This window comes from Thunnus thynnus, unplaced genomic scaffold (genome assembly GCF_963924715.1).
Source record: "Thunnus thynnus unplaced genomic scaffold, fThuThy2.1 SCAFFOLD_40, whole genome shotgun sequence".
Classification (NCBI taxonomy): Eukaryota; Metazoa; Chordata; class Actinopteri; order Scombriformes; family Scombridae; genus Thunnus; species Thunnus thynnus.
Window position 1 is genome coordinate 118,712 of NW_027095916.1, and position 19,052 is coordinate 137,763.

The window sequence follows — 19,052 nt, forward strand, 5'->3', positions numbered from 1 at the left end:
ACCTCACATTAAGTCAGGTGTGAGGAGCAGTGTCTTTCCCTGCCTGGTATATATAGAGGAGCATAAAGGAGCTACACCTGGTGCCTCATTTATAAAACAGTGTGTAGGATCCAAACCAAAAATGTATGTGTGTAAAAAAGCCAAAAATGGCGTACACCAAAAAACAATGAGATTTATAAAGCTGTGTGTACACATGAATGCACATATTTGTCTCTTTTATAAATCACAATCAAATTGAAAATGTGCGCACGTGGACGAACCTCATATCCCCTCACCCCCTTTCACTCCCACAATTAACCCTGATGAATATTGGTGAACACTGATGTCAAACCGTCCCGGATAATGAAACACTGACGGAGGAGAGAGAGAGAGACGTCCGTCAAGTTTTCTTTCCACCGCAATTTAGAGGAAAAACTCATTTTCTCATCATCATCATCATCATCGTCATCAAAACATCTTAACGGCTGGGGCGACAAGCTTTTTTTTATAACGGTAGGTTAAAACTTTTTCAAACTGTACTGCTTCTTTTTAACTTTCACTTTCATCGTCCTGCTTCCTCTGAAGAGTTACCAATACTACAATAAGACATTAGCTAAGACTTTGTTAACGTTAGTTAGTTAAAGTTTCCAAAGTGCTTTGACTCGATTAATGATGAAACTGGAAAACAACAGCAAAGACAGTTTAACGCTAAACGTGTGTGTGTGTGTGTGTCTCAGGTATCGATCATGTTTTTGGGTCATAAATGTGTTTAAACAGTCACATGTGGGGACTCGCCTCTCTTTTGGGGACAAAAAAAGTCCTCATAATGTAAATCATTCATTTTGGGGTGAAGACTTGTTTAAAATGAAGGCACAGTTTGGGTTAGGTAAGTAGTGGTTATGGTAAGGGTATGTCTACAGGAAATGTACAATGGTGCTTGAAAGCTTGTGTTAGAGTTTTCTCTGTTTCTGCATATATATGACCTAAAACGTTGTGTTAAAACTAGATAAAAGGAACTCAATTAAAGAAATGAGACAAACACATTAAAGTCCATGTAAAGGAAAATCAAGTTTCTTTTGAAACACATTATACATGTTAACAAATATTTGCTGAAAACATTTAAAAAGACTGAACTATGTAGTACTAAATTATGGAGTTAGACTGTTAAACTGCTTTTCACCATTTCTGTGTTCAGGATGTTTTGGGTGGGCCTGAAATGGTGGCTCTATGACATAGAGGGGTGACTAATGACCCTTCCACTAACACTATATAGCACTAGAGCCCCTTAGCATCATCTGGGTATTTAGTCTGTTGTTTGCTAATGGCAGCATGCAATTCTTTCATTGCAAGCTTAGCTTTAGCATGCTGTATGCTGCAGTCATAATAGCAGATATAAACTCTAGACAGGTAAGTCAAGTCAAGTCAAGTCAAATTTATTTATATAACACATTTCATACGGCTAGCGTAAACTCAATGGGCTTAAAAACAAGTAAAGATCATACATAATGAATATATTACATTAAGATTACATTTATATGACAAATAAGATAAAACATAAAATAAGAAGATGTTACATATAAAAAACATATAAAAACATATAAGACAGCATAAAAAAAAATAGAAGGTGAGAAGGTATTACAGTAAGAGAGTAGGGTAGGAAGGTATTATTATTATCAGTGTTAAAAGAAATAACAATAACAATACTGTTTCTAAAAAGAAGGTATAGAATATAGAAGATATGTTTTTAGTCTGCTTTTAAAGGAAGACACTGTTGTAACAGACTTGAGTTCATGTGGTAGAGAATTCCAAAGAGTAGGACCATAATGGCTGAAGGCACCATGAGCTGATGTATTTATTCTAGGTATGGTGAGGAGACCTTTATTTGATGATCTCAAGGGTCTGTCTGGTGTGTATTCAGAGGTAAGGCAGATAGAAAGGTCTACACTTAACTATGAGATATTCTGCCGTTATCGAGAGGCACTGCTCTGCTAACCCAGAATATCTCATAGTTAACTGTAGACCTTTCTATCTGCCCAGAGAGTTTACATCTACTATTATGCATATGCATGGGTTTGGGTGTGGTAAAATGGCTCCAGGGCTCCCCCTAGAAAATTTCAAAGTCAAAACCCCCACCTTTAAATTAGATGTAGATGTATGAAATTTGATAGACAGATGTACCATCTCCAGACTTTAAAAAAAGCCTCCTGGAGCCATACCCTAAGTCCAACAGGAAGTCAGCCATTTTGAATCTACTTTGCATTTTTTTTCACAAAGTGAAGCCATTGAGAGGCGTTGTACTTTAACAAACTCCTCCTAGAGATTTAACCCCAGCAACTTCAAATTTGGTAGGTGACATCTAAAGACCTTTGCCATGCTAAATTGCAAAGCTTTTCAGCTTGCATGGAACGCCCTCGGAGTGGCGTGCCAGTCAATTTTGCTCTAAACATGTTTGGGGCATTAAACAGGAAGTTGTTGTAACTCCTCTTTGCATCGTCCAATCTGCCCCAAATTTCTCATGTTTTGTAAAAGTCCAAGCCTGAAAACATCTACTTGTTAATATTGAGTCAGTCATAGTCATAGCGCCACCTACTGACAACAGGAAATCAGTGTTACGTGACGAACATCTGATTTAGATTAAATTCACATTGTATGGTCTAAACATGATATACAGGAACATGATGTATAATTAGTGGGTGTTCTCTAGCGCCACATAGTGGACACATGAAGTGACAGTTATCTCCTACATGCAATGTCCAATATTTGTGAAAATGTTTATCCATGTTAGTTGCCCTCTGGTTAATGTATCGCTGCATTATTTTATCACTTTTGTAGTATTGTCTACGGGTAACAAGGAGTGAATCCTAAATAACATAGTTCATCAAATGTATACACAATTTCCAATATGTCATTTTCAGCTCCAAATACTGCACACAGGAAATAATATTTTACCCATTCACACAGTGTCTGATAAGACTGACAATTCAGAGCCGTGTCAGCAAACCTCCAGTAGTATTTTTCATTGTTAAATCAAGCTTCAGTTACATATGCTATGGTACAGAGATGTAGACTTGGGCACTATTGAGCAACTATTTGCTATTAATTGTCACTAATGTGAATTTTACACTTTTGATATCTCTGAGTCTGTAGGTTAATCCAGGTTGACAATGTGGTTACATTGCATGTATGGTAAAACTTTACAAGGTCTAAATATAGACAATATATATATATATATATATATATATATATATATTACAAATGAAATTTGTATGTTGGATATGTCACCATTTCATTATCTTAAAAATGTTGAAGCTATGACTGGTAAAACAATGTGCAGACTATATTTTGCATTCAAAAAATAATTCTCTGTTTTTTATGAGGCATTATATCATTATAATCTATTTAAAATGGATTTAAAAATGTTGGATTTTTCATACATTTAAAAGTGTGATTGTATTTTCTATACAAACCTTTTATAGGAAATGATGAACTCCTTTGACTTTAAAAGTCAAAATCACATACTTTCAAAAGTGAAACTTAAAGAGAAGAGTAGGAAATACTTATTGAATATAATTTCATACTTTAACAGTGGTGGAAGAAGTACTATTTTGCTTACCAACAGTACGTAAATAAAACAATATAACATTTACCTTAATTCAATATTTTATTGCATTTGTTTTTTTTCTTGTTTTATAAAACACATACACAATGCTCAGACACACACACAAAAAATAGCTAACTTACATCACAAACAAGAACAGAAACAACAGACCTACCATATATATACATATATATACACATATACGCATATAGCAATACCTTGTACATACATACCCATATTTTTAAATTAAACATTCATATCTAAGAAAATCTCCCTTAACATCCAATATATCATTCAGAAAACAGATGTGATTAAATAAAAATAGAGGCCAGCATACAGGTTTATTGTCTATACATATATTGCATTTGTTAATAATAAACTTAGAACCATGGAGAGAGGACTGATAAAGTTAATCTGAATGTCAAAATTTCTTCTTTTAAATCGTAGGTGAAGTGAAGATTAGACCTTTACTGTTACTGATTTTACAGCAAAGACTCTTAATGTTGCTATCCAGTGAAAATCTCACATGTCCAACTTTGGAGATTACCCTCATTTTTTTCCATTGTCATGTTGCACTTTGGGGCAACTCAAAATTCGTCATTAAAATGGTGTAATTTCAAACAGCTGGTGTGACAGTAATTCTCAGCAGAAAACTCACAAGCCCATATGTACATTGAAATAGTGATTATTCCAATCCAATTCAAAGCAATAATCTTTATAAACATTATTACTGTACTTGTTTGAAGATATCTTCTCCATGTCATTTTCCACTAAGCAAACACTTACTGTATCTTTGATTTGTATAATCTTAATAGGTACAAATCTTTCCTTTCAGTTTTCAGACTAACAAGATGTTGCATCCATTGATCTTACTTCTCTTATTACAGTCATGGGGAGGTAATTTCAATGAAACGTGCTTGAGTAACACATGAATGTATGTGAATGTGCTGGAAAGCAAAAAACACAATTAAACTTCACAAAAAGAGAAAAGAAATCCTTTTTATGTAAGTGCAATGAATGAGATGAGATTTAAAAAAAAAAAAAAAAGAATGCTTTACTGACATCAAAACTAATATTAAATTATAAAAAAAGATAATTAATTCAACAAGAAAGGCTGGGTTAGAGTCTACAGTTAAGCAGCTCTGTGAGGCTGCACTTCACAACACCAAATGAGGTTTCCAGTGTGAATTCTGCTGAAATTTCCAACATCTTAGGATCTAATGCCAGTATTTTTATAATTACCGAAGAGATTATAGATCAAAAATACTTTTTGTGCTTTTACCAACTAAATAAAAATGACAATACACAGAGTTGCCAGTTTACTTTAACTATAGTCAGATTACCCTGCATTAGTGAGTACAGATCAATTTTATGTTTGCCTGTTATTGACTAATTGAATATTATACTGTTAAATAGCTTTAACCTGTGTAATTTTAAAATACCACTTGAATAAGTGGTACATGAATACACAACGTTTTTTCCAGCTCAACAGAGATTCAATATTTAAAAATTAAAGGAAAAAAGGTTTTGTAGTAACAAGGTGAAAGGGTCTCTTCAGATAAATTAATGTTTGAAAAGTTGAAAATATCAGTCAGTCATACAATCGGAACACCGTGAGAGAGACAAGAGTTCATTCCCACACTCTCTTTTCAAATCTCATTTAGTTTCTCTTTCTATCCGTCTGCAGCTGCTGAGATAGAAGGTCACACTGGTTCTGGTTAGAAAAACAGGAAGGTGAAAGAGTGAGAAACAGCATATTGAAAGTCACTGACTTCACCTTGCAGTGAGAAACTTATGACTGTCTTCAGTGTCTGCATATACACTACACTGGCTGAGGACTTTTTTATTCTTGATTCAACAAGGACACATCTGTTAGTATTCTTTGGACTTTTTTGGATTCACAGAAGTTCAGGATGATTCACCTGACTGATGGACAGTCTTTCAGAGCTTTGCTTTTCCATCACATCATTATTTATTAAGGCCTGATCACCAAGTAGTGTGAAGGCCCCATTGCAATGCAAGGAATTATTGTTTTTTTCAAAAACTCACGAAACTTTGCACATGCATCACAAGTGATGAACATTTATATATTTTATGGGTCTTGGGTATAGGTGCACTAAGCAGAGCGACTTCAACTCTGCCAAGCTTTTGAGTTTTCATGGAACACACTTGACGTGGCATGTCGGTCAGTTTGCACGATTCACCATAAAACAGGAAATTGTTGTAACTTGACTTTACATTATCATCATATCTGCCCCAAATTTCTCATGTTTGATAAGAGTCCAGGCCTGAACACGTCTACATGTAAATATTGAATCATAGTCATAGCGTCACCTACTGGCAACAGGAGGTCAGCCTTATATGAGAAACATCATCTGATTTACATGAAATTTACATGGTGTGGTCTACAAGATGTATAGCAACATAGTGGACACAGGAAGTGATAGTTATCTCCTGCATGCAATGACCAGTATTCATGAAAATGTATATCCATGTTAGCTGCCCTCTGGTGGATGTATTGCTGCATTACTATTTCACTTATATAGTATTATCTATGGGCAACAGGAAGTGAGGCCTGAATGACACATAGTTCATCAAATGTACACACAATTTCCAATAAGTCATCTCCAGTGCCACATACTGCACACAGGAAAAAATATTTTTCCAATTCACACAGTTTCAGATAATCCTGAAAATTCAGAGCCATGTAAAGAGACTTCCAATAGTGACACCACAGCTGCCGCTCTCTCCGACGAGGGCCCGTTCATCGCTGCTTGCAGCTTTAAGTATTATCATTCTAGTATGCCATTGCATTTTTGAGGGTCTTGGGATGCTCGAAAACTCACAAAAGTTGGCACACACGTCAGAAATGATGATGTGCACTCCGCACGATGACACAGACGTAGACATAGACATGGACAAAGACACTGCAAAGTCAGAACTAGGAGAGGCTGCCACAAACGTCGGTTGTGCTGCCATCACACCAGTTCATGGAGAGAGAGAATACCACCTAGAAGGAGCCCTTAATTTCTCTTGTTGTCTTCACAAAATAACTCTTCCGTTAGCTTCCTCAGGTAGCAGTTGACAGGTAGCTAGTTGCTTTGATTTAAAAAATATATCCAAAGATGATATTTCCTCTTCTGTTCTTGCTGATTAACGCTGTTATCTCTTCTTTAGAGTCTTTTCTGATGATTATTTGAGGTTATTTTGCAAAATGTTCCACTTTTGCAGCCACTCTCTCTCATTCTCTTGAGTTTCGGGTCACTGACGGATACCTTGACATTTCCCTGTAGAATTTGCTGGTACAACTCAGAATTAATTGTTCCATCAATGATTGCAAGCCGTTCTAGTCCAGAGGCACCAAAACAGGCTCCAACCATGATACCGCCACCACCATGTTTCACAGATGGTATATGGCTCTTATACTGAAATGCAGTGTTTGCTCGTTGCCAAAAATAACGCCTCTCATCCGAGCCAAAAAGCCTTCTGGTGTATCCACATGGCTTTGAGCAAATCCACAATTTGATTTGATCTTAAGGTCACGATTTCGATTTGATTTCTTTGAATTAAACATTTTTTAACTGACGGCTATGCTATTGTTAGACTATCAAGTCTTTATTTGTAAAGATCAACAGATCATTGGTTTTATGCCTTGACAACTGTCGTCTATGTTTTCAAATTCTTCTTTAAAAACATAGTCTGGTATCAAGTGTCATAAAACCGCCTTTTTTGGGGAAAATGTATCGCACTAAGGCCATAAGGTCAAATTTAAATAATTTAATTAAAATGTAATAACAATAACTTATTTTACCAATCAATTGAGAACAAACTGTTAAACACGGAAATGAAAAGAAGAGCCACTAGATGGCAGACAAGTACTTTACAACAACAGTTTAAGTTTCCTCCAAGGATTAATCCTGGTGGCTTTTTACAGGTGAGGAAACTAAGTTTAAGTCTCACTATAGACGGTCCCGTCTCACAGCCGGCTGTACAAAGAGACTAATGCTACTTGTTCAGCTCAGGGGTCTGCTTGTTTTGATGAAAATTAGGTTGTAGCTTGTTTATCTTACTACGGTGGGAAAGAGGCCTCATTTGTGTTTTAACAAAGTTTCGCTTATGAGTTATGGAACCGGGAAGTTTGAATCTGTCAGTATATTTCCAACTTTACTAAGGTGTGTAGCATAGCCTACAAACTGTAGTTTTTCTGTCAACGACATGTTCTTTGTTTACATAACTCATGGGAAAGGAACACCAGTGACTTCAGGGACGTAGGAGGATTTTCCAGTACTGTTGTTTCTCTATCATCTCCGACTCCAGCAGAGGCCGTGGTATCTCACAGGACCCACCCAGGCGGGATGGAGAGAAAAAACAACTGTGAGAAACAGTGATTCCTGCTTTTGATTTTAAAGGTCGAAAACCGAAAGCTCATTTCAATCGATTTTTGATTTGGAATAGAAATTGTGACACCCCTAGTAACAATGGTGCTGAATGTCCTCCATTGGTACAAGAGCTGCATGACAGTCGACTGGTGGAGTCCAAACTCTTTAGAAATGGTTTTTTAAGTCTTTCCAGCCTGGTGAGCACCAACAACTCACCAACTCAACTCTACGGTCCTCACAAACCTATGTTGTGAAGCTCAGACTTTGATAGTGAAGACCCAGATTTCTCCTCTTCAAATAAGGCAGGGCCTCTCAGACTCACACCTGATTGTCATCCCATTTATTGAAACACCCGACTATAATTTCCCCTTCAAATGAATTGATAATTCTAGATGTTCACATACTTTTGCCTCACACAAATATGTAACGTTGGATCATTTTCCTCAAGAACTAAATGAACAAGTGTAAGGTTTTTGTCTCACTTGTTTAATTGGGTTCCCTTTATCTTGTTTTAGGACTTCTAAAGGACTCACAAACACCACTGTAAGTCAGTGTAATGACCTCTGAAGTCATCAAAACACGACTGTGTGTGTGTGTGTGTGTGTGTGTGTGTGTGTGTGTCAGAGATAGGGGTGGGCGATATTACCCTAAAATAATATCACAATAATTTCAGCGTATTTCTGTGATAATGATATTCTTGACAATATGACAAAATACTCCTGGAGGGATTAGTGTCTCTCCTTGTATTCAACCAGCTGCTTCTGCTTGAAATAAATTTGTTGTGTTGCCCCCTTTTGTTGTTATAGTCTTCTTGCTCGTCTTGCATATTACTGCAGTTTGTTGTACATCTGATCTTTTGTCCACAACCCAAAGATAATCAGTTTACTATCATAGAGCACTCAAGAAACAAGAAAATAGTTCATATTCACAGTTAAGAAGGTGAAATTAGATTAGGTAGACAGGTATTTTTCCTTAAAAAATGACTCAAAATGATTAATTTTAAGATTATAAAAAAAGGGTGCAATTAATTGAATAATAGGCAAATAATCAACTAATCAATTAATTGTTGCAGCTCTAAAATCAAGTCATCTGGAACATTTTATAAGAGATTAAAGTTGAGGGATTACAGGAAATGAGGGGAGACAGAGGGGGGATGTATCTGAAGTCTAAGAACAATATGTTGTTCTGCAACATTCTTTTTTTTTAACGTTTACAGCTTCATGACCCTCAGCAGCAGCAACTGATGAAAATAGGATGGAGGAAGCTAAGTGCACAGTTATTATGTACGCAGTGATCTCACTAAATGTTACTCACTGAGTGCAGATCGTCTGCAACAAGCTAAACATAAACCAGAAACTGACAACGAATAGTTGAACCGTGGAAGGATATTTTGATCAGGTCATCTTGATTAAGGGTTTTTAAAATCCATTGTTTCAAATTAACACTGTATGCATTTTAGTTTACTACACTTCATATGAAATATGTTCTGATGCACACTGATTATAGCCTCATAATATCTTTCAACTTTGTGTCAATAATCACTGTTTTCAATTTTTGAGACTCAATTGGTGAATACAGTTGAGAATCTAATTAGGTGAATATAATATACAGTGTAAAGTTCATTAACACAGTACTTTGAATACAAGCCTGATATGTCATTTGATTACACTTTTCTTGCTTTTGAAATGTTTCTGAAATCCTCACAGGAAAACCTCACTGAAAATAAATATTTACTCACCTCCTGTGGGCCTAAAATTTGACTTTGACAAGTTTATAGTTCGCTCTTTTTGTAGGTGACAGCAGCTGTATTCAGATTGACAGATTTACAGTGGTTTTCTGGTGTAGGATTTGGGGTTTATGGTTCATGAAGGCTCCCGCTTGATACTCCACCATAGCTCTGTATTTAATTTTTGTTTTGAGATGTTTTTTTCTTAGTGACCTGGGGATCTCTGATTTATGATGGCTCAAGCCTGATCCTTCTCAAAGCCCCATTTACTATGTGATGAAATTATATATGATTGTACTACTTGTATGTCTCACTTAAAAACTACAATTCCCAAGAGGTGGAGTGTCTACCACCAGGATGTGAACAGGTGCATTGCATGCTGCCATTGATTAGAATGGGATTATTTATCCTTACCTGCCTGTTCATTACTGAATCTTGTCTGTTCTGATGTAGGTCTGATAGACAGAAAGCTCAAAGTAAAGTGTGCGGAAATCTCTTTTATCAAGTTTGGACTCATTGATGCTTCCAGCACCTTACAAAGATTTAGCTGGGTGGAGCAGTGGTCATCCTGCATGATCCTGTTTGTACAGATAAAATAATTCACTTGATGTTACTAAAGAAATGTATACACACACAAGTAGTAAAAACAGGCATACAGTATGTGATCTATTGGACAAATATTATTAATTCAATTATTAGCTTGTGCAATATGGGTGATGTAATCTTACCACATCCATATTTCTAAAACACACGCATCAGTTAATCTGCACTCAATAAAATAAAGAGTTTGTGTATTTACCCAACAAACATTTTCTTTGAACTTAGCAGGTAGAAACAATGACGTCTGTTATATAGCTACACCAACATCACCATCATGAGATGCAATGAGAAACTATTCTAGTGTTTCTTTTCTAGTGGATGAAATGTACTGTATGCCTCATTAATGTTTTGATTATTCCAGGTAGCAACAATGGCAGCTGTTAAAGAGATGCTTTTGGAAACCCTGAATGATTTGAGTTATCAGCAGTTAAAGAAATTCAAGGACGTCCTGCAGTTGACCGTCTCCCAGAAGGACCTCCAAGACATCTCACTGAGATTGATTGACACAGAAAACAGTGCAGACATGTTGAATCTGATGTTCGAGAAAATGAACAGATCAGATCTGGTTCAGAGGTTATCAGACACCAGCTCTTATAAAGGTAAGATAAAGAAGACAAAAACTGTCGCGTTACACTATCATGTGTCTAATGAATACATCTAATAAATTATTTTAAAAATGCAACAAATCATTAATTAAATCAACATCTGTCTGACATGTAACACCTTTAGAGATCTAGGCTATCTTCTACTTTGAGAGGAAGTTAGTTAGCCTAGCTTGCTAGCTTACACTTTCTGAGTGGAAAACAAACTTAACAGCATGATGGATCCTCCCAAATGTTAAATATTGTCTAGTGACAGACGTCTTAAGTTGCTAATGTTACATAACCAAGGCTGTGTGGCAGGCCCGGACTGGCAATCGAGAGCACTGGGACTTTTCCCAGGGGCCTGGCCTGCTAAATGGCCCAGCAGGCCTGTTGCAGGCCACAGTTTTGTTTTTGTTTTTTTGGACCCTGAACACAACAGTGCCCTGCCCGCTGTGACAGTCAGGCGGTAGAAGGAGAGAGCTAGTCGAGAGAGACAGAGACAGAGACAGAGAGTAGTTGGCGGTTACAAGTTTGGTTTGGCAGCAAGTGCATTTAGAAATGACTGAGCAGCAAGATGGACGGTGGATAAAATAGGAAGAGTGGAGCAGAGAGGGAAAGAGAAAAAAAGAAAGGCGCTTGCAGGAGATGCAGCTAAAAGCCGCCATGTTAGTCAGTGAATAAACATGCTAGCTAGTTAACTTTTGCTACCTAGCTAACGTAGTTAATGTTACCGATGCGTCATCATTGTCCAATGTCAATGTTAAAGCAGCCAAGAAACTGGACAATCAATAATAAAAGTGGTAGTCCCCTTTCTAATGTCCTCAAAAACATTTAAAGCATAATTGGAACATCTAGTCTAGTTAATATGGTCAATATTATTTGAAAATTCATTTGTTTTGGTGAAAATTTCAGTCAGTGAGTTCATACTTTGAGCTCATAATTTAAAATTATTGAGACAACACAACGTCTTCCGTCACTATTCAGGCTACTGTAATGTGTTAAAACTTAAAGATCTGTGTTATTTAATGTTTGTGTTGGTTAAAGGGCTATTTTAACCTTTGATGGGTAACAGTTAGTGTATATCAGTAAACTGAGTAGGGTACTGTGCTCTTGCTCTGTTCTTTAAATAGGAGGAGAATTTTTAACTGTATTATAATGGTACATTACAAGATATGATGTGCTATACTATTGCTTTTTTTCTATTTGAAGGTGGAGAGAGTAGCATTGATGCCACAGTAGTAGTAGTATCGTCTCCCTCCTTAATGATATGTACCTTTGGTTTTATTTGAGGTTCATAACAGTTTTCATTGTACTAAGCAATTGTTGGCTCATCAGTTTGTTATTCACATGCAGTAAAATTCACCAGAATGTGGGAAATCAAGTATTTGTAACCCCCAGACCCCCTCATAAAAAGTGGCCTGACTGGGGCTACATTTCACGCTATATTTCCCAGCCTGAGTGATTTTCCCGGTCCGGCCCTGCTGTTTGGGCTTGTTGAAAAAGGAAAAAAAAAAGTCTTGTATCATTGTTATCAGGACTATGACATTCTCCAGTCAGTAGCACAGTAGGGAAGTTAACATTGCAGCTCTCAGATGTCAGTGAGGCTCAGATGCTGATTTCACAAATGTTTCCAAAGATGGTTTTGTCTTCTTGGAAAAGTGAAATTGACTCACAACAGCTGATTATAGATCATATTTCCTTCCAAAGTGAGGAGAATCCCAGTTTCAGTTTGACTCGGCAAAACATTAGGTACAACTGACAGTATAATTCATCAAAGATTATTTTGTGAGGTGATAATCTTTACATAAAGACATTCATATTTGTTGTACTTTTATATTGGATTCTGTTAGATTTCAAAGCTTTTAATGATATGATATTCAACCTCTCTTCTTTCTCTATGATTATGGTTCATGATGTCAGAAGCAGCAGAGGAGAATTTAGTGTTATTGCAACTAAATCGGACTAAAACTGATTACAGTCTGATGTTTAATCAGTCTTGAATCATTTTCTATTTTCTTTCTCCTCAGAGATGCAGAAGTCTTCACTGCTCCAGAAAGTGAGTAACGTCACATAAACACACTTTACACAACACAGCTTTCAACACATAGCTGCTGGTTGAAAATGATCCTCATCTCGACCATTATAAATAATGACACAAACCAGTGGTATCATTTCATCAGATGGTGCTCACCGAACTGAAGCAGGTTTCTGATTGAGATTTCAAGCTTAAATATTATACTATATACTATACTATATTATATTATAGACTTTTTTATTCAAGTTTGATAGTTAATAGGTGGAAAGAGTTTTTAAACCAGAAATTTCACAGCTGCTGTTGAAGCAATAAGAACATGTGATCAGGTGGACATGCAATAAATCACAATTACTAATAACCAGTTTATACAAATAAATGAAATTAATCGCACTTTGTCTTATTTTGAGTAATATAGTAATATTAGTTGTTATAATACTTACATGATTTAAATGTTTACATTGATGCAGAGACATCAGTGTTTTATATTACATAAATGCCCTCTGATCATTTTGAATCCATCAGGACGTTACAATGACAACAGTAAAGGAAAAGCTTTTGGAAACACTGGAAGAATTAAGTCTCACTGAGAAATTCAAGGGGCTCCTGCAGGACCCTCCACTGAGAGGCTCCCAAAGACTCGGAAAAAGTAGAAAGACGGATCTGGTGCAAAGTTTGTCAGACACCAGCTCAGGATCCAAAGGTAAGCTGTGTATGCTGTATAGTCACTGTAGTCAATGATTGTAGATCAGTCACTGGTTTTAAATTGTCTACAGCAACAACAAGCCAAAAGTAAACTCAGAATAACTAGACTCCTACATATAGCATAGTTTCCAAAACGACATCTGCTGTTTGAAGAAGCGAGATCTTTTTAAAAGGTTTCTTCTCTCAACTTAGCAAAAAACAAAAAAAACGCAAGCAGCTTCCTAAAAGTCTACTGGTTAAGGTTCATACCACATAAGTGTAATGGACTGGTTTTATTGCAGTCTGTTTCATGTCATAACTCACTCTGTTTGCTCATATTCTGTCTGCTTCTTGTCTGTTCAATCGAGGTGAAAATACAAAAAAAACAAACAAAAAAACAATTATATTATTAATAATACAAAACTAAAAATGACACTATATAGAATGACAGCAACTTCAACTCCCATTACTTTACATATTTGATGTTGGTCACTATTCAGTTGTTTACTGTAATGTCTGTATATGCATAAAAAAATGAAGTTATATGATTTTTTCTGTATTTTTATTGTATAATCTTTCTCTCTCATGAGGAATTGTCATTTCATTAGCTACATGTAGCTAGCTTGTACATTGTACATAACAGAAGTCCTGTGAAGTGCTGCCACTTTTCCTCAACTTAGACTTGATCTCATGTAGGAGCAGCGCTACGTAGCACATAGTGCTAAAGCAGCAAAATATCTGGAAAGTTACTATATGATTCCATTTATAAATATAACATCATTTAAAACGTTGTCTGATGTGTTTTAACAAGGGCCCTCAGGAAGCTCGGAGTTTGAGGCTCGTGGAAACATTACGGTAATCCCTTTCATTCATTCATCTGCTCACTTGTTTATTTGTTCATTTGTGTGACGTTGTAAAATTAGTGATTAAACAGGAAGAAATCCACTTATTTATAAATGTGACTGTCCTCTGATGCAGGACTCCAGTGACTGGACTAAACTTGAACCTGAAGTGATCAGAACAGATGCAGATGAGGCTCCAACTTACAGGTAAAAATAACATCTTCAATATTGTGTCACAACAAACTGGAACCATTGAAAAAATCTTGGTTTTGACATTTTTCAGGATCTTTTTCATGCTGTATTACAGTAATTGTGGTAATGCTACATTTAACTGGCAATAAAATGAAGGCAGCTACTGGTTAAGTTTACATTTACTCCATTGAGTCCCTTCAGTGTTTTTAACTGACGGTTGTTTTATCTTGTCTCATCCTGTCATTTTAATTTTTTTAGTTTTTCTTGTTTTATCATAAATGTTATGATTCTCAGCTTTTATGTCAAGCACTTTGTGTTGCATTTTATGCATGAATTGTACTACATAAACACACTTTCTTCTTATTATTATGAAGTATTTTGTGCATATACAAGGACTCATTTCTCTTTTTCAGCCTACGGTCTGAAGCAGGAAAGTTTGAATGCAGTGTCTCAGACCTGCGATGGGTCTGTGAAGAAAAGGTCAGCTTTAAGTACCAGTTCTGCTCTTGGGAAGAATACGTGGAGAGAATGAAAAGCTTACAATACATGCCTGCAGGTCCCCTACTGAACATCAAAGTCACTGCTGGGAAGTTAAATGAAGTGCACCTGCCACACTGGATCTGCACAGGTAGGTAGACATGAAGAAATAATGAAAGATGGATTTAAATGTATTCTGATACGATCCCTTTCTCCTCACTAAATGTGTGTGCTTGTATTTTGTGCAGATGACTCCACAATATTAGACAAGTTTGCTGTCCTACACATAGATGGCTGTGGAGATGTTGTTGAAGACGTGTCTGAGGTCACATCATCCCATGTCAAGTTATCTGAACCAAGTTTCTCTCTCAGAGGGGTTCTGATGAAACTTGGCTTTCCAGTGAAGATAAAGTGCAACGTGTTAATATACTATAAACCAAACACAACACCCCTCAATCTACATGTGTATCTGATCCCACATGATCGTGCTCTACAAGAGGTTATTTAATGTCTTACTGTCAAAAATGTATAATATAATCAGATTTAAAAAGTCTGCAACTGAGTATTACAGCCAGTGGTGAAAAAAAGTGAAATTGTGAGAATAGAGTTGTGACGTGGGAGGGGTCTCTGGTCACAGAAGGTTTTTCCCCTTTCTGTATAAAGATAAACCACTTAAAACATGAGACAGCGTAGTGGACACGTTTCCTGATGGACCAAGTTATTCTCCTCAGATTTCTGTCAGCAGCTGAAGTTCATATTTGTTTGGAGGCTTATAGATCTCACTGATGAACTGAAACTTTTCAAATTAACATACGTTGAGATTTGATCTCTGCTCTCTTTGGCACAGCTGTCTGGACAAAACCAAGCGCTCAATGTGCTTCAGCAGCTGCTTCACAAGGTTACACAACTCAGAATTTATTCCATTGGTTCATTGTACTTTGACTGCTGGTGTGATACACTAAGTATTTCCTCACTGATGAAATATACTCTAACTTCATTTTTAATGAAGGCTGCTCTCACCTGTTTACTCATTAAATCACAATTCTACAGCAGAGTATTATATATTCAATAAAATATGTTTTTCAAATTTGCAGCTTTATTTTCATAACATGAACTTTTCCTCAATATCATGACTAATCTCACAGTTCATTTTTTTCCCAACAGTGGCTCTAATACTATATTGTAAAAACCACATTACTTGTTCATGTACTTTAAAACACAGATGACAATGTTTGCTATTGTAACCTTTAAGCATTTTTGTTGTGTATTGTTTTTGTTTCCAGATGGCGGACAGGAAGGAATCCTCAGACGGATACAAAGTGATCAATAAGCCACGTCCAGCTAGGTACCTGAGAGTGAGACAAGAATTCCTCCTCACAGCAGACATAGACAGAGCAGAAATTATTCCAGAGGTACAGTTTGTACTGTCTGTCATTTATCATTTATATAGTGAATTGCTGGTATAATTTGTACTGTCTGTCAGTTTTTACATTTCAGTCAGCCAACTCACATGGAGTAGATTATTAGTTAAATGTAGAACATTAATGTTTAGCGTCTAGGCTCTGATGTTGTGACTCCTCACAAGGAAACATTGATCTCACACAGCAGGAAGTTGGGAGCGACGATACAAACTTCCCTCCCAGGGGAAGATAGACTCAGAGCCTCCAGGTGGATGCTGGGGTGGAGGTCTTTGAAATACTGTAGGCCTACAAACAGCAGCAATCAAACATAGCTTGTATGAGTGGTGTGGCAGCAGGAATGCAGCAAAAGTGTGAGCAGAGTACTGACAACTTAAGTACACCAACCAGATTATAAGGGTGTGTTTGATATATGTCACAGTGAGGGGAGTATGGCTTGTGAGTGGAGCAGCAACTTGAGTTGGGCTTCCTGAACTAGCTCGCAGGCGTTGCTTCAGTTATTTAGTGAATTGTGGTTCAGACATATTGTATGAAAGAGAAAATAGGATCAAAGCCATTGCAAGGTGTGCAAATGGTGTGGTCACACATGGCCTTGCACATTTTAACTATCTTCTATTTCAATTAGATAGATTTATTGCATTTGTGTTAATATTTGATTTTTTTTAGATGTAACTGATCAACCATTTTGCTGCAGGGATTTAAACACTTTCGTAGTTGTTTTTTGACCAAGTTAGAAATATTGTAGGTGTCAGAAATTTAAATCATCTTAAACTCAGATTTGCAACCAGGAAGCTGACAGGGACGGTTTTTCCAACTTGGCTTCAATAAAGGTCTGAACAAAATGATGTAAATAAGACATAAGACACAAGGAAATAATGGAAGTGAGGAACATGGATACAATGAAGGGAATTGACATTTAGACTCCTTTAATTGTAAATAGATGTTTCATTGTTTGTACTCGCAATTTGTACAAAGTGACATGTATTTGGTTATTCTCAAAATATATATGTCACAAAATCTTAATATAATAAGATTTATATAATAAGATAATCGAAAAATACAATATTAAATCTTTATTCTCAAAATAATATATGCTTTTCAAATTAATGATGATCTTACTCATTAGCATGACTATTCTTTATATCTCACAGTTCGTTTTTTCCCAACAGTGGCCCTAATACTATATTGTAAAAACCATATTGCTTTTTCATGAATATACTTTTAAACACAGATGACAATGTCTGTTACTGTACACTTGAAGCAGCTTGTGTGTATTGTTTTTGTTTTCAGATGGTGGACGAGAAGGCAATGATCGGAAAGAAATACCTGAAAGTGCATCATGGCTTCGTCCTCACAGGAGACAAAGACACAGTAGAAATTAACCCAGAGGTACAGTTTGAACTGTCTGTTAGAAATTACATTTAGTGAACTGCGTAAAGACACAGAAGGATCAGAGACATTGCATGATGTGTACAGCTGGTGTAGCTGCAAATGGCCTTATATATTTAATTTGTGTTTTATTTTAACTAACTAAATTGAATTTCTTTGTGTAAATATTTAATTTTTGAAAAATGTGACTGCCAGAGATGGTGGAATAGCAGCCATTTTACTACAGTTTTTTTTTTCAGTTCTTTTAGCCAAGTTTGAAATATTGTCACTGTCAGAAATTCGTCCCTGTCAGCTACCTGACAGGGATGGTTTTTCCAACTTGGCTTCAATAAAGGTCTGAACAAAATGATGTAAATAAGACATAAGACACAAGGAAATAATGGAAGTGAGGAACATGGATAGAATGAAGGGAATTGACATTTAGACTCCTTTAATTGTAAATAGATGCATGATTGTTTGTATTGAACCATTTGTACAAGGAGACATGTGATCAGGGTTGCCAACTAAGCAACATTCTCCCTAGATACAGCTTTTAAGAACCTAGTGACAAATGTATTGAGTTTTTGGTCACACATAAGCTACTTCAAGAAGGTTACCAATACTGCTTGGTGAATGTGCAGTCAGCTTTGCTCGCTGTGTTCAGAGTTTAGGAGAGATCAGCAGCCAGACAGAAATGTGAATGAACTGAGCATGTGCAAAACACTGTTCCTAATGACCAGACACTAATCAGTTAGTTTTGTTTTTGTTGTAAAGAATTTAACTTGACTGTTTACTTTTGTCAAAAACTAACTCCTCCTCTCCTTTTATGTTGTATTTTTTACACAGGAATTAACCCTCAGATATGAACGCAGCGGCCCAAATTTCTTTGAGGTGTTAATTAAAAATCCAGGCGGAGACTTTTACCTTGAGCTCTTCCACAGTAAAAAGAGGGGTAAACCTGTGCGTGAACCAGTGTGGTACTGTAAAATTAAAAAAGGTCAGTGGTTATTAAACAATATTACCTACACTATATAAAAAAGATACATTCTGTCACCTCTGTTAACTGAACTATTCTATATAATTAATGTCAATAATTAACGAGAGCTGAATCACCAACACCAATGCACACTGAAAATGGATTTGTTGCTCTGTGGGTGTTATGTTCTGCTTGTA

At 36.3% G+C, this 19,052-nt stretch overlaps 3 protein-coding genes across 3 annotated transcripts in view; 2 read left to right on the plus strand and 1 right to left on the minus strand.

The window, feature by feature from the left end:
• Positions 1 to 19,052, plus strand: part of LOC137178782 (NACHT, LRR and PYD domains-containing protein 1b allele 2-like) — a 123,983-nt gene that overhangs the window by 96,567 nt on the left and 8,364 nt on the right. The gene's annotated exons all lie outside the window — the stretch shown is intronic.
• Positions 1 to 19,052, minus strand: part of LOC137178785 (NACHT, LRR and PYD domains-containing protein 1 homolog) — a 109,546-nt gene that overhangs the window by 63,908 nt on the left and 26,586 nt on the right. The window lies entirely within an intron of this gene.
• LOC137178783 (NACHT, LRR and PYD domains-containing protein 1 homolog) lies at positions 343 to 19,026 on the plus strand. Its single transcript, XM_067584003.1, has 11 exons — positions 343 to 492; positions 10,644 to 10,881; positions 12,894 to 12,922; positions 13,424 to 13,601; positions 14,394 to 14,437; positions 14,561 to 14,631; positions 15,030 to 15,244; positions 15,342 to 15,592; positions 16,377 to 16,505; positions 17,802 to 17,900; positions 18,726 to 19,026. Exons 2-11 carry the CDS (start codon positions 10,653 to 10,655, stop codon positions 18,912 to 18,914), a joined length of 1,434 nt encoding a protein of 477 aa, XP_067440104.1. The 5' UTR covers positions 343 to 492; positions 10,644 to 10,652; the 3' UTR covers positions 18,915 to 19,026.

Coding starts and splice junctions, on each gene's coding strand:
- LOC137178783 (XM_067584003.1), top strand. CDS start 10,653: ATGGCAGCTGTTAAAGAGATGCTTTTGGAAACCCTGAATGATTTGAGT. Junction 14,438..14,560: donor AGGCTCGTGGAAACATTACG/GTAATCCCTTTC, acceptor CCTCTGATGCAG/GACTCCAGTGACTGGACTAA. Junction 16,506..17,801: donor GAGCAGAAATTATTCCAGAG/GTACAGTTTGTA, acceptor TTTTGTTTTCAG/ATGGTGGACGAGAAGGCAAT.